Raw genomic sequence first — 22,624 nt, 5'->3', positions numbered from 1 at the left:
ACCTGAGGGCTCTCCCTCCTCTTCCTCGTCCTCGTCCTCCTCGCTGTCTCTCTCAAGCTCACCCTTCTCGGCTTTCTCAGGGTCTCCCTCTGCTGTCTCCTCACCAGGCTCAACCAACTTCAAGTCCGGCTTGTCCAGGCTGGCCGTCAGATTCAGCATGGCGAGGTCCGGAAGGCTGCCTTCAGGGTGGGCCAGTCTGTGGGCAGACAGCAGCCGCGTCAGAGGAGGAGAGGGTGCCGGGAGAGACGGAGTGAGGGGCAAGTGAAAGGAGGAGAACAGCGTGAGAGTCAGTGCGCGCACGCAGGCCTTGCAATGCGGGGTTGTCAGTGTCTGGTCACTTTTGTTTTATAAGCTCTTTCCAAAGACAGACTGTAAACTCAGGTTTTGTTAGCTTTTCCAAATCAGGTTCTGGTGACTAGTCAGTAATGAGAGCTCTTGACACCTAAACTTGACATTTTTCCCAGAGGAGAAAATGGTCAGAATTTAGGATGCAGAAGCATGAAATGGCATCATGTAGAGCTAGCATTTCATGGCTTCACAGGGGGACTTACTCATTTTGGTGGATTGGTAATTTTTTCTTGATGCTGCTCAAAGTAATTGAAATAGAAAGGAAAAAAAAGGAGATGAGAACAGAAGAATTATAAGGACTGTCAGAGATCACATATCATGCTACAGATCATCCACGATTGCATTCCTGTATGCTGGGTGCAGTATGTCCTAGCGCCAAAGCATGCCAGGACGGCGTCAGTAGCGTGCTCCTGTTGTGAGCCTTACACTTGCAACTGATTGGAGAGTGGACAGGATTGCAGGTGGTAAAGGAGAGAATAGACTAGGAGGCGAATCATGTCATGCTTTTTTGGTAATGCAGCAACCATCCAAGAATCAAGTCATTCACATTTTAAATAGGTTTGAAAACCTTCTGTCATGTGTAACCTTTGCATAGATGCAGCCCACTCTGTTATCATCTAATGCATATGCAGTGGAAGCTCAATGCTTCCAGGACTCAGAAGTCTGCACCATGTCCCTGTCTGTAGGCACTGGGGTCAGCCGCTGGGTTAGCTGGTGTGTGGGAGCTGAGGGAGGGACAGGGACACAGTTTCATGGAGCCTGGGCTGCACCTTAGAGCCTTACAGCACATCTCACAGTGGACAGTAACAAGTATGAATTTTCTCCTGAAGTTTTAAAAAGTGTACCATTTTATTATAGTCAAATGGATGTTTGAAGGAACATTTGTGGGCCATACAGTAGATGTCAGGAAAGGGTCTCCAGGAAATACTGCTAGTCTTCTCCAGTTGTAATAACTAAACTATGCATTTCAGCTTAGTTGTAACAGGATAGGCAATTAGTACTGCTATCTAGCTGTATAATTGTAGGCTCTGAGTAAGTTATCTAACTTCATTTTCTATAAAATGAGGAAATTTGGCTAGATAAAAATCTAAGCTTACTTGCAGCTCATTGGTTCTTATTTGAACCACACCTATGATGCTGGATAACGGTTAAAATGCATCTGCACTGTCCTTAGACCCTTAGAGAGGTTATCATTCAAAAGTAATTGCTTGTAACAGGTGAATTATAGAATACCAGAAACAAATTGTTAATTGAATGTAGAAAGAAATGTTCTGAGGATGGCTCGACATTGGTGGAAGGAATTATGCTTACATAACACCTTTCTAATTTTCTAAAACCAGTCATTCCACCTTCCTGTCTTGGGGAAAGCCCCCCACTAGTGAAACTGCATTACTGTATCTTCCACCCCAGGACTGCATGTCACAGCTCAGGGTATCAGATCTCATGTGTGGCTGGCCCTGCTTTGTCAGGACCCTACCTATTAACTGGTAATTAAGTAAAAGCGTTTAGGTGTCACACAATTGTCAGTGTATGTTCTCTTCAGCATTGCCAGGGGATTTTTTTAATGTAAGAAGATACTTTTCATCATGACAGGAGTTTGGTTAATTTTAGTGTGGATGCGTGACCTTCTCAGAGTGCATGTCTAACATCTACATCACTGCCATGACTTAAAATTGGCACAAAAACAACTTGTCAATAATCCATGCTATTTATAGAATGAAACTCACAGAGATGAGGTTGTTTCTGAAGCTACCATTATGGCTACAAAACAAAAAGTTCCCCAGCAAACAGGCCCCCGGGGCACTGTGCCATTGGTGGGCGTGCTGAGGGGAGATTATTGAATGAAGGAATCAATGAAAAAACCCTACAGTCAACTTTTCGGAAGTAACTAGAGTCACCTTTTGTAAAGTGACTTTGTCTGCAAGAGATATGGGACTAGATAATGCTGGGGAGAGAGGAGAAGTGAATTTTTCTAAGGCTGCTGGTTTCCACTAACATAATCCTTATGAGGACGGAGCATGTAACCCCAGATGCCCTGTCGGGAAGTCTCACGCCACCAGCTTGTTAATGGGTCACAAAGAGAAAAGGGAAAACATGGATTAGGCTGTCATTTGCTAGCATAGGGGTTTGTTAACTGAGAAATTTCACTTAGAAAATCTGTGTGTGTAAAACGTGTGTCATGAAAATATTTTCAATGCATGATTGGAATATTGTATTTTTAAAAGACAACCACGTGAATTCTATCATTTTTTCATTTGTATCATAGCACTTTTTTGGAGGCAGTAACAGAGTAATGTTAAAAGCATTTTTTTGAGAGGTGATACAAAATAATGTTGAAAGAATCAGAAAGACTATTTCAAGCCTCGGCTAGACAACTGACTAGTTAGGTGACTTGGCAAAACTCCTTACCCTGCTTTAAGTCTCAGTTTGCTGATCTGTAAAATGGAATAACAGTGCCTGCTTCCCAGAATGTTGTGAAAATTCTGATTTCTGTTAAGCACTTAACACAGTACTTAGTACAAGAATATTTTTAAAGCAAGGAAGCCATCTGCTAATGATAGATTGTCATACACAGTTTTGATCATCTTTATTATACATTCATGCTAAAGAAGATGTGGAATTAGAAACATGCCTTGCACGGGACCACCTGATGCTGGATGCTGGGGAAGGTGCTAAACCTGTACTATAATTCTGTCAACAGCACATTCTTTAACATAACTTGTGTATTAAAATGGCCTTTCAGAAGAAGAGCACATGTGTCTTCCTGGGAATCTGTCTCCAATATTCTCTGCGTTCGCCTCCCACAACATTCTACCCATCGCCTCCCATGGGCTTTCCTAAGAGGGTAGGCTGCTGTGGGGTAGGGGTGGGGGTTCTGGCTGCATGATGCAGGGTTCAAAGACAGAACTATGTGCCAGTTTGCTAGAATGAACAGCTGCATCTATTCTCCAGGAAAGCCTGGGTACCTTAATTTAGGTATTTCCCCCTAACAAATTTAAAACAGGGTTCATGGTTTTTGAAGAATGAAATTAAAAACCACATTCTAGCAAAAATGTCCCCTGAACCCTCTGGCTAAGGAACTTCAGTACTCGTTATTCTTGGCTGATCACTGCAGCCAAGTTCTCTAATCATCCCATGAAGGAGCTGCACTTTGGGACTCCAGAGAGACTGGTAGTGAGCTGGATTCTCAGAGAAACCCCCACCCCACTTTCTTAAATCCCACCGGTCTGCATGTCCTGCCTTCAGGGAATCCGTTTTCTTCTCTTCGCATCTTTGTTCACGTATCAGTAATGTCCTTGCCTTGCTTTTATTATGACCAGGCACTAAGCTTCAATCCTCTCACTGACTATCTCTCCTTTTGCATTATCACAAAGCAGATATATTCTGTTTGTTTTTTCACCCACTCTTTCTTCCATGCTTCCATGGCTTTGTACTGTCCTTGATGTGTGCATTTCTTTATTTGTATCTACATAATTGTTTTCTAATTGTGGTTCTGGGGACTGCCCCTTGAGGGCAGAAATCCAGTCTTTCTCCACTCCACTGCCTTGGAAATGTCTTGTGCTTGATACACGCTGTGATTTGTTTGCGGAATGAATTCTACGCACCTGCGAGGCAACTAATTGTTACACACAGAGTTGAAAAGGTTAGTTTCGTATTAGGAATTGACTTTGAAAAGCCACATATTAAGGTAGTTTCTATTAAATAAAATGGAAATTTTACCATTGTAAAATCTCCTTAGTCTAAATTCCATTTATTCATAACTGATTTAATGTGGAACACTTGCTAATGTAAAACTGCACTCATCTCATTCATTAGACTATTAGGAAAAAAAGATGCCTTGAAAATTTGTAGTGTTTATAAGTAATATTTAAATAGAATATTTATACTGTTTAAAATTACTTTCTAGAACTTATCAGCAATTTTAGAAGCCCATATTCACAGATAAGCAATTGATTTATAAATTCAATATCACATCTTAAATATATACATGGTAATAACTCCTCAAAAATCTAACAGGCAGGATTGGATGTAGTGACTATTTCTGTATATGTGGAAGAAATAACCATTACTCTACTCTAAAAAAACATTCTAATTCATTCTGTTTGCAATTTCAATGGAAACTTCCCCACAATTATTCACATCATCAAAATTGCATCAGTCACCCACTGTCCTCAACACACCGCTACCTCACACCTTGTAAGGGCCTGTCTAAATTTTAGACAGAAGCTGAATGTAGGTGTGTCCCTTTTTCATCCAGAACTCACATGTTCTAACATATTTTTCCTTATAAAAAAACATTAAGCATAAGGAAATCAATTATGGAGAAAGAAAGCTTATTTACTTAATAAAAGGATTCATCTTATCATTACAGTTAAGAGTAGGCCCCATTCAAAACTGAACGCACTTTACATACAGCCTTTTAGAAGCACATGTTGCTCAGTAAGGAATGAGTTTGCTAGGTAACATTTTCCTGGGGTAGAACTCTGGCCTTAACATGTTAACATTCAGACAAAAATAAGAGATACCGCTTGAAAGAAGTGAATGCTGATGGTGGAACACTTGAAGTTTTAAATCATTTTAGACAATTAAATCTTGATCATTCTAAGAATTCCTGAGTGAATTCATTGGCCTTGTGACTTGAGTTAATGGTCAGGGGCTTTCTCCCAGGAGTTTGGGATACTGGGGACCAAAACTTGCACCAGCCTCTGCTGTGGAGCCTGTCAGACCCTCTCCTGCCATCTTTGGTGTCCCGTCTCCTTACAAAGCAAATGGCGAACCCTTTATGAGAAGCAGAAGAGAGGGGGCAAGAGGAGAAAAGAGGGGGAGAGAGAGAAGTTCCTTATATTGGGAGGGATGATATAAATAGTTGCTCAAGATTTCCAGCTAGAGTCTCCATCTTACTTCTCTGCCTATCAGCTAAAAAACTGAGGTTGACTTTTCTCTTAGGCGGCAATAAAACTGGTTCTTATTCTTCCTTCTTCAGTGACTGGCACAGTGATACGCTAATGGCCCCCACTGCGGTCTAGAGGTTCTGCCTCCTAGGGTTCACTATTTGGTTGCCAGCCTTAGGATTTGACTTACAAGAAAAGAGAATGGAGTAGAAAGCCAACAAATCTTTCAAGGAGTTATTTTGTTAATTTGACTTACTGAAAGTGCATGTTTCTATAACATAAACTACTGGCTTTATTGCTAATGACATAAAATTATAGGACCTGATGTTTTAACTCATCTACTTAATAAAGTCAGAATAGTTTTAGTAAATTAGATCCCAAAGGACCTTTTCTCTGTACTCTGAGGGCACTTGAGGATCACTCTACACACAACATTTATCAAAGCATCCCTTTATTACGTGTGGTCATTTGCATGTCTTATCTCCCCAGCTGGGTGGTCTGCATCTAGAGAAGGGCCATGTCCCAGTGCCCACCTGTGCATCTTTTGTGGTCTGCAAATATATTTTGAAATTTTCTGATGTAAAATACTGTTCTCTAGTATGCTGATCTTTCAAGTAGAGGTTTTAAAGGAAGTGATGCTTTATTTTTCTTTTCTACTCATGTATTGTTATGACTATTATTTCATTCCAGAAATATATCCTGAGAGTCAACTAATGGGCAAGGCCCTAAGGTAGGTAGTAGGCTACCAGGCTGAGGAGCTGATGCCTCGGGCAGGGGAGATAACACAAGCAGGCTGTAGAGAGCTGAAAGGCAGTGTCAGGAGGCAGCAATGATACAGTGCTACAGAATTCAGAGAAGGGCAGATTATTCTTAGCAGGGAAGTTGGCATTTATGGGCAGGTTTGTGGAGGAGGTGGTTCTTGAGCTGAGCTCTCAGTTACGTGTTCAAGAGGCAGATGAGATCTTAGGCAAACCTTGAACTAATTCTACCAAAGAATGAAATTAATGGGGAAGATGTTTGAACCAAGACCAAAGGCTGAGCACCAGCTGAAGACCCCCAGCAACCTCCAAATCCACTTGGTAGCACCATTCAGTATAAACACCAAATGGTTTGGTTTGCAAAATATATCCATGAGCATACCTGAAGACCATCGTCCACTATCTGTTGACATAATTTTCCATTTACAAAACAGTAAACTGTTTAGCACACCAAGAGACCATTTTTAGAAAAGGAAAAACAGGAGAGAAAACATTGAAGTACCCACCTATTTATTATTAGATACACGCGCCCATTGACTTTGGCATGGCTACGAGGTGAGAGATGGAAGCACAGGGTTGCATGGGGTGGCAAAATGACAGGTTGGAGAGAGAAAGAGGAGACTGTTAGACAGAGATGAGTGAAGTAGACCATCTTATCATTTACATCATCAGGTGTGTCATTATCAATACATTTCATGCACTGAAGAAGAGCCTAGGCAGCAAGATTCAGCAGCCACATGAAATTAGACATATTCAGGAAAAATGCTTGAGGATAACAAGTGTCTCCATTCATTTCATCCCTCCCTACCTTGCACACTTCATTAAAAATTCATAATGTTTTAATTTTCAGAGTACCTTTATTAAACTAAATTCAACTTAAAAGATTAATTCTTGCTTCTTCCCCAGAATGAAAAAACAAAATCCTACTACAAATAGTCATAGTCAACATATTGTTCTCTAAGTTTTTCTAAAACTGAAGTAAAAAAGTCATTTTATTTCTATATGCATTACAATACTTTCTCAAACAAATTATGGACAAATTGCAGTGATGGATATTTTAAAGTAGTAATGGATACTTAATGCACTGTTTGGAATTATATATAATAATTTTATTATGTTACATATTTTATCAATATAAAAGTGAAATGATATTCCTGAGAATGCTCACTTAGAAATAATAATAGTTTCTTCCTATGCATATCATAAACTTTTCCCATAATGCTAACTTGATAAACTCCATAAAGCTAAACACAATAAATTTTGCTTCAGACACAAGTGACATTGCTTACACTACCTATGTGTACATATATATAGCACACACAAACAGTGGAAAAAATAGGAAAAGAACAGTTGGATATATATAGAAACAACAGTATTGGAATCAAGTTAAGGAATACAACGAATTGATTATTCTTGATTTGTGGGTCATTTTTTGCAAAGTATCTACTAAAATTTGGGTCTTTTATATTAAACTCATGCATGAAATCCCAAAACACCCATCTTGAGTGAGTCCTTTGAACTCGTTAAGGTTCCAGAAAACTGTTTTTCACAAAACTAAAAATGAAATCCCTCGTTCTTAAACTCCTCAGGTAGCTTACACATTATATAGTCTCTCCTCACCCATTTTCATATTTTCTTGGAAAATTAATTGCTAAAGGAGTGTTCAGAGCTGAACCTCAACCATGAGGAAGGCAAGCAATGACCTCAAATTGCTAAGATCAGTGAGATCTTCTTTTCTTGCCATGGTAGGAGGGTAAGGACTGTGAATGCAGCAGCTGAAGAAACAGGAGTACATCTTGACATGAGACTGCCATCCTTCCCCAAATCTACACAATTAAACAGTGGCCTTTATACTTAAAAGAAGCTCAGTGGAACAAATTCAATTTTTACATACCATACATCTCAAAATTCTGATTCTTTAGGTTGGTAAAATCTTTGCTTCTACAAAACTTTTTTTCTCTATAGATTTTCTACAAAAATTGCCTTCTATAAAACTATGGCCCTAAAAAATATGTTCCTTTCTATTTACCTGGAAAAATTGTAGCCTGTATCAACTTGATTGTGACAGAGGTTTCAGATATACGATAATAAGTATAATGACAAGAAAAAGCTCCTGTGTATTGGAAGAACTTTAAATAAGAAAGAAATAAAGATTCAAGGGAAGAAAGATATTCAGAAGAAAAAAATTTATAAGTATCATTAATAATTATCAATAATTACATTTCTTTTATGCAGAAACAAATATACTTTGCTAATGAAAAGATTCTCCTTGATTATTGAAAATGATTTTTGAAAAAATGATGAGGTGTACAATTAAATAAAGCATGTTATTTAATAGATTTTTTTCTAATTATTGACGACTTTGCTTTTCTATGCAGGCACTGTGTTTGTAAACTTTTAATCTTTTAGATTTCTTAGGGTGATTTCTTCTCCCAACAAACTAAAGGTAGGTTTTAGCTCAATTTGATTATTTATGGTGACAAGAAAGTGTGTCACCGACACACTGACAATCATCTGGACCATACTAAAAATGAAAACTAATTGGAATCTTAGGTTCAACAAAATACAATAAGGAAAATAAATCTGCTGGTCATAAATAAATAGATAAATATTATAAAACATTTTTTATCATTAGATAAAAGTATTTTGAAGTTATCCATAATTCCATTCCCTACAGCAGCAGATAATTGAAAGTTTGGTATTTCATAAACCACATGATGAAATACTACTTCATAGTCTTTTGATGTACTCATTTTTTTCCCTTGAGAAAGACTTAAGGGGAAGTCAAAAGAGCTAAAGAGACATCAGAGGCAGCATCTGTGTGCCTTTGCTTCGTTAGTTGCTTAGCAAGTGTTTTTCCAGGAACTGAATCATAGGCTAAATATGAAGCAGAAGAAAGTCAGTATTAATGTTCATTAGAAGAATGCTTGTAATTTCTCTGTGATGGAACAGACTGGAAGTTTTGCCATAATCCATTGTGGTTTCAACACACATGGGCAGGGAGAGCAATATGCCATCTGTTACTTGTAAACAATGTATATTTATTGAGAAGACAACAGAGCGCTGATAAAGGAAAATATTGTCTTCACCTTCTCTTTTTAAATGCTATTCTAGTTACTAGCCGATTGCAGGTTCTCTCCTTCTGGCTGTGGGTCTTCATTTCCAAACTGGAGGCAAAAATTCTGCACACCAGCGTTTAGTGCACTCTCGCTCACTGTGACTTCTTTACTGGTTGTTAGCAGTATAATAGAAATAATAGAAAATTCATCCCGTGAATTATGCCGACTCTGTAAGTATTCTAAAAACACATCACTAGCCTACACACAAAATATACATCACCAACTCCAAAGCATTTTTTCTGAACTCTGAATCTACTCGCATGACTACCAAGATCACTTTGCATTCACCAATCATCCATCATTACCATTGTTTCAAAAAGTATCATCAGTTTTTCCACATTTTGTTTCCCGTATTTTTTCACTCACAGGTTGACACGCATGGAAAGGTCAAGGTTGGAACTAAGATTACTGACTTTCTGGAAGGTGGCCAGCTGAAGGTGGGGAATCAAGGTCGCCTTCCTGGTAACAGGGGCAGGAGGCATGTGCTTCTTGCGCCCGCTCACCTGTAGATGGCGCTGTCTTCCTTACTGGGAATGGACTTCAGGTCTGTCAGTTCAAGGAACCGGTCATGGAAATAGTGAAGGTGTAAAATGCACACCAGCAGAAAGGAGGTTGGAATGAATATACGAGTGAATAGCTCAGCCACAGTGAACTGCTTTAAGCCAAGATCTTCAAGTCTGCAAAACAAAACAAAACGAAAAGCAAGAACCCTTCTTAGGCAGTGAAGATGCATTTTTTTCACTAAAATTTACATCACAGTGTTCCTCTCTCCTCAGTTACGCCATTTACTGCGTCCTTCTCTCACACACATTCTGCTTTGGCTTTTGTTTCCAGCAAGCCAACCAACCTGCTTTTACAGAGGTCAGCAACAACCTTGATATCACCAGTTCAGCAGCTGCTTCTCTATCTTTAATTCCACCTTCTAGACCTTCATGAACCAGTCCTGGTCTTGATGCCACCTCCCTGTCCTGGATTCTGTTCTGTCACTATCTCCTTTTCCCTTGTCCCTCCAGAGGCAGAAATACCCCCAGGACTCAGTGTTGGCTTCCCTTTCACATAATCTCACCCAGCCCAGGGATTACATACCGTGTCTACACCAATGACTCAAATGAGCATTTACAGCTTAGACATCTCCTGTGGACTCTCACACTCAAATGTCTACTGGAAATTGGTAATTTCACAGTTATTTCATATCCCTTATTCTCAAAACTGTCTTTTTGACTTCCCAGTTTTCCTTAGCCCAGCTGTCCAGCACTTCCCTCTCTCCTTGCTTGTCTTCCGTGGCACAACCATCTGCCCTGTGCAAAATTCTGAAATCAGAAAGTCTTCCTTGATTTGTTCTTTGCTGGCATATCTCAGTCATCCACATTTCCTTCCACCTACAAACCCCTCTTGAATCTGTCCACCTCCACCATCATTTCTCACAGGACCATGGCTGTTGCCTATTAACCAGTCCAGTTGTTTCTATTTGGGCCTCTCAATACATCACTTTTTCTCCACCAGTTGAGGGTTCTTTCAAGACTAAAAAACTTCACCAAGAATAAAATACCAGCCACCACTACCTACACAGCAGACACACCAGGTGCTGGGCTGAACTCCCCCTCCATTCTCCCCCTTGCTACCCATGAGTGACACTCCCTTCAGTTCCTCATCTGTGCCCAATTCTGTCCTGCCACAGGGCCTTTGCATTTGCTGTTCTTTGCCTGGGATGCTTTCATGCATTCTTTTCCCTGACTCACACACTTTTCTTAAGAAACCTCCTTCTTATCCTTCAGGTGAATTTTAAAATGACACCTCCTTAGTGAGGCCTGGCCTGAGCATTTCATTTATGTCTAGCAGTCTCCATTATTCATCACCTCTGCCTGTTTCTTTCACAGACTTGTTACAGTTTGTAATGAATTTATGGGCACATTAAGTAGATTTTTGTTTGTCTCTTTGACAACTTGAATAAAAACCCCACAGTGTTAGACTCTGTCTTGATTCCTGGTATAGCCTCAGGCACAGTCTGGCAAAGGGAGGCAAAAGGTCTGGCAAAAGGGAGGCATTTGATAAACATTTGTTGAATGAACATTAAGGATGTCTAGTGAAATGGTGATCCTTACCTTTTTAGATTTTCTCCTACCCATTTCAATATATTCAATTCTATGCCCAGTTTTGGTTGGATTTCTAAACTAATTCCAGAAGTTTATAGAAGCAAATTAGAAAAGGGTAGAGTCTGATCTACCGAATGCACAGGAAAAATTATTTCATTATCACTAGTCTATTAGCGCTTCCAGAAATTTCTTCTATGGCACCAACTAAGGGCCTTAGAACCTTAGCTCCATCTGCACAAATGAGGAGGGACTGCTCCTTTATATTGCAAGTCCATGAATCTATGAAGAATGGAAGCACTGACTCCAATTTGGAAAGCAGGAAGCATAACTGGCAAAACACTAAGCAGGTATGTTTGAAGTGAAACTGACATTAGAAAAAGTCATTTAATTAAAATAGGACTGAAAATTCACTTATCAGTCAGTATGCTTTGAGTATCTACTATGAGCCAAGGTCAGAGTTAGACAGAGAGAACACAAAGTGACTAAGACATGAATCCTGTGCTCCAGGATCTTATAGACATTGAAGATGTCATGCTTTACTAGAATCTTCCATAATAAAATGTTTTGAAAATATACATTTAAGTCTTCATCCTGGTTGTTATGCCAGAACCCCACATACCATCTTATGCCAGAATTGCTTACTTTTCTTTTTTCAATCCAGTCATATTTTGCCACAGGCCTGGAAAGTTTTCAAACTGATATGTGTATATAAAGATAAGCACCAACATAGTGTAAATAACCACAGACATCCAAAAATATTTTAGAATTCGCCTCCACCATTCATAGTGCACCTGTGAATCAGATGTGGAAAAACAAACAAGAAAATTAATTGGTTATAGGAAAATTCACAAAAATATTTGTGTTTTTTTGGCAGGTGGTGATATTTACAAATACTTGAACAATAAAGTCTATTTCATGTTTTGTATTTGAGGTTTTGCTCCCTGTGGAGTTGGATGGATCTAGACTGGAATCCCAGTGCTACCAGAAGTAGCTAACTGTGTCTATGGACAAATTGCTGGACCATACTGAGCTCCAGCTTCCACGCCCACACGTATGTACTTTGAATTGTTAAGTTGTTAAGAATTGTTTAAGCTGTTAAGAGGATGCAATAATATTTGTAAGTCTCTTGGCACATGTCTGGTCTGCAGCAGGCATTCACAGAACGGTAATGGTAGGTGCTGCTGTCAGCATGGTTCTTGCTGGGAGAAAACTGCCTCAGCTTTAACATTCAAGTAGTAGTATATGAATAAAAATGTGGGATCACCACAGAGAAGATATATATCTCTATTATAAGCCTGTGCATATTCATTAGAGAACACCATGATTTCAGTTAAAAAACTTTTATCTCCACATATTTTTGTTGTTGTGTTGTTTGGTTGGTTGCCTGCAAGAATATTTGACTGTTGTGCTTGTTTCTATCATTGGGTTAAAGTTCTGTATCAGTTAAAATTGAATTTGTGGGGAGGCTAATTCATTTCAACATAACCTTTTCTATTATAAATTCTACTTAACGAAATACTGAAATAGTTTAATGCGATGTAGATATGTATATATACACATACACAGTTTTCTGGTTCCAAAGTCTGAAACACAACTGAACTGGGTATGAACCAGTATTTTAGATGATCTGCCACTGTTCTTAAATTATAATTCAAAAATTAATCTAATTTTGCAAGGCTTCTTTTTTTTTAATCAAGAATTTATGAAAACCTCAAGAGCTTTTTTTTTTAAACTTTTTAAGAACCTACAATTTTAAAATAATGAATAAGCTGACAATCATCATTTCCCATTTTAGGGTTGTTACTATGTAATGTCTGAATCTCATCCATCACTTTATATGGTATGTTCACAGGATCACAGCAACTTAGAATCTCATCAAAGGAAGCTCACAGATATTTCCGGGACAAGTGTGAGGATTAAAACCTAGAAGACAATTGTTCACCTACCTGATACAAGGCCACACAGAAGAGAAAGAGCACCATGTAGATGATTTTGTACATCACAATTTTACCCTCGAAGCTGACAAAGAAGAACATTCCTCCACAGACGTAGATCCAGTACTTAATGAACATGGCTACCACCAAGTTGCCCAGCACTTCCATCACATCCTGGCCATCGTCTTCCTGTTCCTCTTCCTCCAGTTCCTTCTTTCTCTCTTGCTCCTCTGCCTTTGCTTCCTCTTCTTCCTCCTTCTCTTCAGCCTCCCCTTCCATTTGTATAGCTTGCTCGTCATCTTTAAAATATAAGATTGGGCTATTATCCATAGCTGGTGCCCTGACCTGAGCCACATGTTGATCAGCTATTATATTTGGGATATGGAAGAGCTTATTTCATGTGTCACTATATGATTTGAATGATTTGAGACTACATTTACAACTAGTCATAATCAATTTTCATAACCTTCCTGATATATAGTTTTAAAGAAAGAAATTTGGCAATATTTTACACTCATCTTTTTATGACACCTATTTCATATAACACCAATATCCAATGATAATTTAAGTACTTCGGGATCTAGAAAGATAAACACAGGAGTCTACCCTCTTCTGCAGTTTCACTTCCCATGGCTTCAGTAATCCATGGCCAACCATCGTCTGGAAGCAGATGACCCTCCTGACATATGGGTGCAAGGTCAATGGCAGCCTAATGCTACAATTATTAATTTGAATTACAATGCCTGTGTCATTCACCTCACTTCATCTCATAACATAGGCATTTTATCATCTCACAGCACCACAAGCAGAAGGGTGAGTGCAGTGCAGTAAGATATTTTGAGAGAGATTAACTTCACATTCATATAACTTTTAGTATAGTAAATCGTTATAATCGTTCTGTATAATCAGTTGTTAATTTCTTACTGTGTCTAATTTGTAAATTAAACTTTATCGTAGACATTATGTATAGGAGAAAACAGTATATTTAATGTTTGGTACTATCCATGGCTTCAGGCATCCACTGAGGGTCTAGAAACATATCCTCCATGGATAAGGCAGGACTATAGTAGTCAACAGTAAAACAAATCAAAACTATGTTATCAATTTCAAATTCTGATTGTTTCATGGTTCTAAAAGTGTGAATTTAGAGAAATAATTTAACTTCTCTGAGCCTTAGTTTTCTCTTTCCGTAAGTGGGAATCAATTTTATAAGGATCAAATAATATAACATTCTCAAAAATTCCGTGAGCTCACGTGTACTCTGAATCTTAGGTAAACATACTATCATCCTGTTCTTTATAGAGACAGGTTAACGTTTGGCTTCTCTCTATTCTGAAGCTTTCTGACATATGTTGGGCAGCTATTTGTGATTTTGTTGGGCACAAAAATATCTAGTCACAAACTGTACACATTAATTCACCTTTTTCTTCATTGTCTTGACTTCCAATTTTGACCTCAGATAGAAGAGCTTCCTTTTCTTGAAGAGCTTTTTGCTCTGTGAGGTGCTGCCTCAGCAGTAGCCAAAAAGTAATGGTAAAAAGTATCTGAAAATAGAGAATGAGCAAGACAAGGAGTTAGTCACCATGTGAAGTGTAAATACATTTCAACAAATACATTGCTCTACATTTCAGAGGGAGCACAGGGACATCTTTCTATTTGAGACAGTCTGGTGCCCACTTGATTCCATCTGAAAGTCACTGGCTTTTAATCCCCTTCCCTGAGAATGTGAGCAAACATGCTGAGCGCCAGGAGTACGTTTGCACTGTGCAGGGGGAAGATGCCCAGGACAGTCCAGACTCCTTCTATCAGCCTTGGCAATTGGCGTCCCTCTGGGCACTAGCCGTGACGTCCGGTCCTGACTGTTACATCAGCACACTTGAGACAGGGAGACACACTTCTATAATACTTGTTGCTTTAATGTTCCACATTTTGAAGAACTTCATGGATGGGAAAAAGAACATTTCATCGCAAAAAATAGAACCCCTCTTATTCCCATTCATCTGCCAAAGCTGAACAAGGAACGATTCTAAGTGCCCACACTTGTACATTAATATTTTCTATCCCCCTCAGCCTTAGACAACCACTAATTTACCTTCTGAATCTACAGATTGCCTATTCTGGATATTTTACATAATTCGAAGTGCGTAATATGCACTATCTTCTTTAGCATAATGCTTTCAAGGTTTATTCATGTTGTAGCATGTATTGGTACTTAATTTCTTTTTATTACCCAATAACATTCCACTGTATGGATAGATAACATTTTATTTATCCAGTCATCAGGTGATGGGCATTGAGGTTGTTCCTATTTTTTGTGCCTCATAGAAATAACACTGCTGTGAGCATTCACGTGCAAGCTATGGCGTGGACATAGGTTTTCGGTTTTCTTGGGTTTATATACCTAGAAGTGGAATTGCAGGGTCTTAGGATAATCCTCCTATCTTTAACATTTTGAGGCACTGACAGACTGCTCTAAAGTGGCTGCACCATTTTATATCCCTCCCAGCAGTGTATGATGGTTCCAACTTCCCCACTTTCTTTTTTTAAACCTAGTCATCCTAGTGGATGTGAGGAGATATCTCATTGTGGTATATAGTAGCCTTTATAAATATTTGCCAAATAAATGAAAAAATAAGTGGGCAAATGAATGGGTCATTTTCACTTTGAATAACTGTCTTTTTAATGATCCATCTTTCTACTTATCATTTACCTTCAATATAAATTAGATACAGAGTCAGGCACCCACTTAATTGCAACAGAATGTCACTGGTTTTTAATTCCCATTTCCTGGGGATGCAAGGAAGCATATTGAATTCCAGGAGAAAGTTCAAAACTGTGCAAGGCCTTGGGCAAGGTGCATGGGACAGTCCAATTTATACTGAAAATAACTTGGACTATGTTTTACTCTGAGGGAAAAGCACTATCACTTTAAATCTAAAAGCAGGGTATAATATTTATCTGTGCTTACATTATAGAGACCTCTGAGCAGTATAATATTTTTATAGTTTAAAATCTATTCAATGTTATGAAGTGGTGATTCTTTGGGACCTATTTTAGACAGGTTTTGCTTGGGCATAGTTATTATGATTATTGTTTTGTATCAAAGTTCTGTTTTCTTATTTTCACTTACCTTTGAGGCAAGTTCTCCAGGCTCTTTCTTTTCTAAAAATCCTGGGACTTTTTTAATTTCAGGAAGTTCAAAACTCCATATATACTGTAATATTAGCAGTAGATTTCCATAGACAACCATGAAAGGAGAGCTGATCATGGCGTACTTCCTTCTGTTGCGAATCATCCACAGAGTGCATGACCAGATCAACAGCACGAAAGTCAGCCAGCTGTGATAGGTGATGCTCCAAGCCTTGAGGGAGAGCGGAAGGGAAAAAACAATCATGGTCAGTACAATGGATAGCCCCCTGCTTAGAAAGTTAAAAGGTACCTAAAATGAAAAAGCCAAAAATATCCAAACTAGGACTAGGAGAGAGTGGTAAAATCATGGAGAGAGATTCTCCCTGTAGCACAGGGAGGGGAGAGAAGACAAAGGCTGATACTACTGAGAATAACTTGGTGAACTTCCTGCAGGAGCTAGCCAGTGGCAAGGGGGTCTTGATTACAAGTACTTTCTCTCCAGCCCCAAAGGTTTTCATCTTTGCCCTACTTGGCAGCATGCAAAGCAACCATAGTGCTTTCTCTCTTCCTTTTCCCAACTGGCTTTGAGTCAGCTGTCCTTAAGAGGAAGTGTGGGCCATAGCTGGGCTCAGCAACAGAAGCTGTGGGTACGCATACAAGCTGGGCTGCGGAGAGCACTCTGAAACTATCCTGGGAGAAACACAGGATAGAAATTTTAAAGTCTACATGCGGAAGTTGTATGTTAGGCTTCTGCAAACCCCAAATAATAAAGCCCAAGTAAATTTAAAGGCCAGTCTCAGCTTCTGTCCTGTAAGGGGTATGACTCAAAAGCTGTAAGACCCTTTGGACAATGGCACATCTTCTATTCACACCAAATGTCCAAGGAATCAGAAGTGTGTCTCAAAGGGCAGCTACTGGAACAATCTGTTAATCAGGCTCATGAATATTATTAACTTCAGCAAATCTATCATCTCTTACCATAATCTCTGATACCAGATTTCTGTAAAAGACCTTTTGAAAACATTTTCTAGATTTCTCAGGGGTTAACTGAAATTAATTCCTCAATAATCATGAATTATCAAGGGTTAGTTGTAAAAACCTACATGTTTTACAAGTCTCTTTTGCTTCTGGAAAGTATTAAGATAAATAAAGTTAGCATAGAAGAACATATTTGAGCAATCTGCAAGTTTGTCCTAAAGCACAACTAATTTTGTAAGTGGAAAATTATTTAAAATTGTTGATTAAACATATAAATATAAACTGGAAATTGAAATTGCTTTTCTTAAAATTAAGCTAGTGACTGACAACTATTATCAACTCTGAATTATTTTCATGGAAATATTATTTTTTGGAAATAGTGTTTATCACAGGTAAGGTAACATTTAATGTATTTGCATTAACAGTGCTTTTGAGGCATTTACCCTTCCTGCACACTATTCTTGTATGGGAAGGGGAGGATGGAACAGGGAGAATAACAAGTTATGAGGTTTTTAAAACCTTCTTGCCTTCTCAGTGCCTGTGTCACATATGCCTTTTATTTGTGATAACTGGGAGTAGATTCTGCATTACGTTGTTTCCTATGCTCACTTTCCACATTGTCTGATGGTTTGGCATATTTGTTCTTTCTATTTTTGAATAAATACATATATAATTCTAACAGACTCAGCTCGCTAGGACTTCTCTCTTTGTGATTAAAAGTCTGCTGGTGGGGTGCTTACCTGGAGGGCAGACACTTGGGGAACATTGACTGTGGCTCTGTTAAAACAACAGAAATGGTACCAGAGGTGGGCACACCTTTGATGAAGGATCTTCTATCTTACATTTTTAGAATGGATTTTTTTTTTTTACTAAGTATAACAAAACATGTATTCAAAGTTTGGGGTTTTTCTTTTTAAAACTCTATTCCTTTATATATATATATATATATATATATATATATATATATAAAAGACCAAACTTAACTGGCTTATTTTTAGAGAGAAGAAAAAATTGTAGACTCTTTTGAACTCAAAATCAGAATTGTAAGTTGCATTTATATGTTTAACATTTTTAAAATCAGAAGTTTGCTGTACTTTATATTAGTGGTTGATACAGTAGTTCCCCCTTATCTGTGGTTTCATTTTCTGCAGTTTTAGTTAAACGCAGTCAACTAAGGTCTGAAGGCAGGTGATCCTCCTTTTAATGTATCATCAGGTCAGTAGTAGCTTAACACTATGTCACACTTCTTCTCACTTCATCTCATCATGCAGGCATTTTATTATTTCACATTGCCACAAGAAGAAGGGTGAGTGTAGTACAGTATTTAAGAGACCACATTCACATAACTTTTATTACAAGATATTATAATTATTCTATTTTATTGTTAACTATAGTTGTTAATCTCTTATTTGCCTTATTTATAAATTAAAGTTTATCACAGGTGTGTATGTATAGGAGAAAACAGTACATATAGTGCTCAGTACTATCTGAGGTTTCAGGCACCCACTGGGGGCCTGGGAATGCATCCCCTGCAGATAAGCAGGGGGGGTCTAATGTACATAGAAAATGTCAAAAACATCTAAAAAATCACACAGAATTAATACTATTTAGACAATAGAGTTTGTGATTGCCCAAATGAGCCATATTTAATTTCAAGGAGTTTTCTTTTCCCAACCCTCTCCCAGATGTCGCAGTGGTGCTTACTAGATGTTGAAGTTGAATTATACACAGGTTCATTTGGGAAACACCTTGGCTAAGTGCCTGGAGAAACTCAAACATTTTCCTTGTAGAGTTACAGCATATTTTCATTTTCAATCATCAAAGGTTTCCATAGGCTCTCACCATTGATGACAAAATTTAGAAGAGTTTTGTGTTGTGTCAGGTTTCTCAAAAATAAGTCATATTTCCCATGAAAGTTTGTTCTTAAGAAGTACAGAAATTAGACTATCTTCTACCTATAGGTGAGTGCTATTTTTGAAGCTGAGATGCTGGAGATGGGGCATAAAACTAGAAGTGGGTAGAAAGATGCATAAATCAAGCACTCAAAGTTAGAAATTCTCTGATTGGGAACTCTGGTTGCTTGAATTGGTAAAAAAATTGGTTCAGTTAGGATGGAATAAAGTCTCACTCAGATCTAAGTTAAGAGAATATAACTCATTATCTGAAAGAAATAAGCACAGTGTTTGTTAATTTTGAATATCTTTAATACCAAGCTCCCAATAAGTCCTTTTAAATGGACAAAATAGGGAACAGTCTGACTTGATAGGCTAATTTGAGAACAATGTATTGATATTTAAAAGGAGGCTGAGGAGAAGGACATGATTTTGAAATCTATACTATAAAAAGCCCATGAAAAATTAACATAACCAGTCATTATCTGGCAAGACTCAGGAAGATGAGGGTGCTGTGCTGGCCACGACAGGATGTCGGCCCTTGGAGCAGTGGGGCTCTCTGCCATCCCGCCGCCTCTCCCATGCTCACCCGGCCCTCACACCTACCATCATAGCGATAAGGGCACAGATGTAACTCTGTTTCATAATGAACTGGAATACAGAGACCATGGCATGAACTCTAACACTCCTCTTTTCCTCGTGGCTCTGTTCCTCTTCAAATTCTTCTTCCTCATCCTCTTCTTCCTCTTTCTTTTCTAGGTAGACAAATATTTTATATGACTATTTATGCAGATATATGATTTTATATAAATGTCCCAAGCAGTGTGGCACAGGCATGGTTTTAGCATAGCTTTTTATTTTAAGACTTCAGAGATTATTTCCAATTAAGAAAGCCCTTGGAATTCAAACAAAATTAGTAAATTCCACCTGGTGAGTGGAATGAAGCCCTGCACTCAGACATCACAGGAAGGAAGTTTCAGTTTGAAAGGTGCACGACAGTCCCCCCAAATCCCCACCTCCTGGCATCCATGCCTGGTGAAATCCTCTCCCCTTGAGGTTGAGGGACCTTTGATGTGCTTCCAACAAATAGAATCCTTGAGAAGGGATGGGATATTATTTTCAAGATTAAGTTTAAAAAGACTGTGGCTTTTGCCCCAGGCACTTGTTCTCATTCTCTCACTCACCTGTTCAGAGAGAAGCCACTGCCCTGTAATAACCTGCCCTGTGGAGGGGCCCAGATGGCAGGGAACTGATGCCACTGGCCAGTGGTCAGCAGGACCTCGAGGCTGGCCAGTAGTCATGTGAGTGGGCAGGAAAGCAGACTCTCCCTGGGTGAGCCTGCAGATGAGACCACAGCCCAGCCAGCAGCTTGGCTGCAGCCCCAGGAGGGGCCCTGGGCCAACGCAGCCGGCCTAGTCACACCTGATTCCCAACCCAGAGAAACCTGTGTGACACTACATTGTATTAATGAAGCCACTAGGTTTGAGCTCATTTGTTCTGAGGGACACGAGTGCTGGTGGTCTGGTGCTCTCCAGAGACCACAGGGGCCACCTGGGGCTGGGGCTTGTGGGAAGGAGCTGGGTGTAGGAACTGAGCTTGATGTGACCTTACTGAGGAGTGCTGGAAAATGTGACTGACAATTCATGCTGCTAAGTAGATGCATGGCCAGAGGCAACTGCAGGACATTCTGATGAAGAACTCTGAAGAGCAGTGCCTTAGAGTGAGTCCAGTGAAGAATGATGAAGAAAAAATGGCGTCAGAGTAAGTGTGATGTACCAACAGTGCCACCGGTTGCTGGCCATTTACTAAAGGAAGGGTAACGTGCAACTCTAGCTGCAATTCCATACAAACAGAAAAATCCACTATGATTTTGCAGCTATTGTGCTGCTTCCTGCTTGTATTTTTATTTTTGTGTGTGTGTGTCAATAGTAAACCCAGCTAATTCTGTCTTTATGAACTGGTGATCAGCATGGTCTCTGACAGGGCAGTGACAATAGTGGGTGGGTCAAAAGTGAGGGACTAATGTTGCCAGATATTAACATTCTTCAAAGGGTTCCAAAAATTTCCATTTTTAGGTCAGAGCTACAGTTTTTAAATATTGCTATTTAATTTGTTTTAGAAGATGCTGTATGGGCCAACAAAACAAGTCTAAGGGTAAGATCTCCAGCTCAGGCCAACAATTTGTCATCTCTACTAACAGTCTGCGTTTCTTCAACATAATAAAGCAGAGAGAAAAGGGAAAGAAGTCCTATTACATGTTTTGACCCTTTCCTTTTAGTAGGCAAAAAGAACTCTTTGTGAAAACATTCATCCATTAACCAGCAAAACTATTGACCATGATTATGATATCAAGCCATGGAAAGATAAAACATACATATACACATAGCTTTAATATTACAAATAAGTTAACATGTTTAAAATAACTTTTTACCTTTTATTTTTCAAAGTTTGCCCTGATTATGTCACTTATTTGTATATAAGGAAAGAACTACAGAGCGATATGTTGGGGGAAAATATAGGCAGAAAAAAAGAACCATATCCAATAAATAATAAAAGACAGAGATACTGAGCTTCCATCTGAGTGGAAATTAAGCCCTGGATGAACCGCGCCACGCAGAGCTGGCTCCTTACCTGAGGAGTCCCCCGAGGGCTCCCATCGGTACTGCGGGGTGGAGTACAGGTCAGCTTTGGCGGGGCCATTCTCTATGGGGAGACTGGGGTGGATGGTATGGTAATCCACGGGATTGCCGTTCACAGTCACCAGCAGGCCCTGCCAGGGGAGGGGGCAAGGGTACACCTGTGTGATAGCAGCTCTGCTTCCAGTATGACACACCTTCCCTTATACTAGGCAGGCAAAGCTCAGTAGTGAAGAACTGATTGAAAACTGAACAATTTGGTCAATTATCCACTTTATCAAGATGAATTGTATCCATTCTCTCACCAAATGTATTCTCTGGAGTGATTGCAGTAAATATAAATCTGACATTGTCACACCTCTGCTGAACACCATGCAATGCGCCATCTGTCCTCTGTCCTCAGTATCAACTGCACACCCTGGACAAGGCCAGTGGAGGCTTCCAGATCTCTTCTGACCCCCTCTCCAGCCTCAGCTCATGGGGTTCCTCCTCCCTGCCGTCCCCCCACCTATATGGAGCTCCCACCTTTCCTGGGCCCTGGCCCTTCCCCACCTGCCCACACCCGATGTAGCCCTGCCCAGAGCTAATGCAAAGTCACAGTTAGATGGCACCCTGGGGGCCTGATGCTGCCAGCCTGCAATTCCTGTACTGCAGCACTTTGTACACCCAGTGCAATTTCTTGTTTTTTTCTCTGTCTCTTTGGCTTTACAACTTTTGAGATATACATATACATTGAATCATATGTATAAGCATACACATGCACATATACATATATGTGTGTTTCCATGAACATGCAAGACTTCCTGTTCAGACTGTGTAGAAGGCATACCTACAGAGCAAAATGC

The 22,624-nt window shown here is 39.3% G+C and overlaps 1 protein-coding gene across 2 annotated transcripts in view; it reads right to left on the bottom strand.

Annotated features, from left to right (window-relative positions):
- PIEZO2 (piezo type mechanosensitive ion channel component 2) overlaps window positions 1-22,624 on the bottom strand; it is a 455,534-nt gene that overhangs the window by 95,030 nt on the left and 337,880 nt on the right. For both annotated transcript variants that reach the window (XM_036880702.2, XM_036880703.2), the window contains exons 11-18: window positions 21,775-21,913; window positions 19,750-19,898; window positions 16,275-16,505; window positions 14,565-14,688; window positions 13,157-13,443; window positions 11,853-12,001; window positions 9,621-9,794; window positions 3-196 (exon numbers count right to left, since the gene is read on the bottom strand). In XM_036880702.2, coding sequence (XP_036736597.1) covers window positions 3-196; window positions 9,621-9,794; window positions 11,853-12,001; window positions 13,157-13,443; window positions 14,565-14,688; window positions 16,275-16,505; window positions 19,750-19,898; window positions 21,775-21,913 — 1,447 coding nt within the window. The remainder of the gene's footprint in view (window positions 1-2; window positions 197-9,620; window positions 9,795-11,852; window positions 12,002-13,156; window positions 13,444-14,564; window positions 14,689-16,274; window positions 16,506-19,749; window positions 19,899-21,774; window positions 21,914-22,624) is intronic.

This window comes from Manis pentadactyla, chromosome 6 (assembly GCF_030020395.1).
Source record: "Manis pentadactyla isolate mManPen7 chromosome 6, mManPen7.hap1, whole genome shotgun sequence".
NCBI classification, from domain to species: domain Eukaryota; kingdom Metazoa; phylum Chordata; class Mammalia; order Pholidota; family Manidae; genus Manis; species Manis pentadactyla.
The sequence above is the reverse complement of the archived record's forward strand: the minus strand, read 5'-3'. Positions and strand labels throughout refer to the sequence as shown.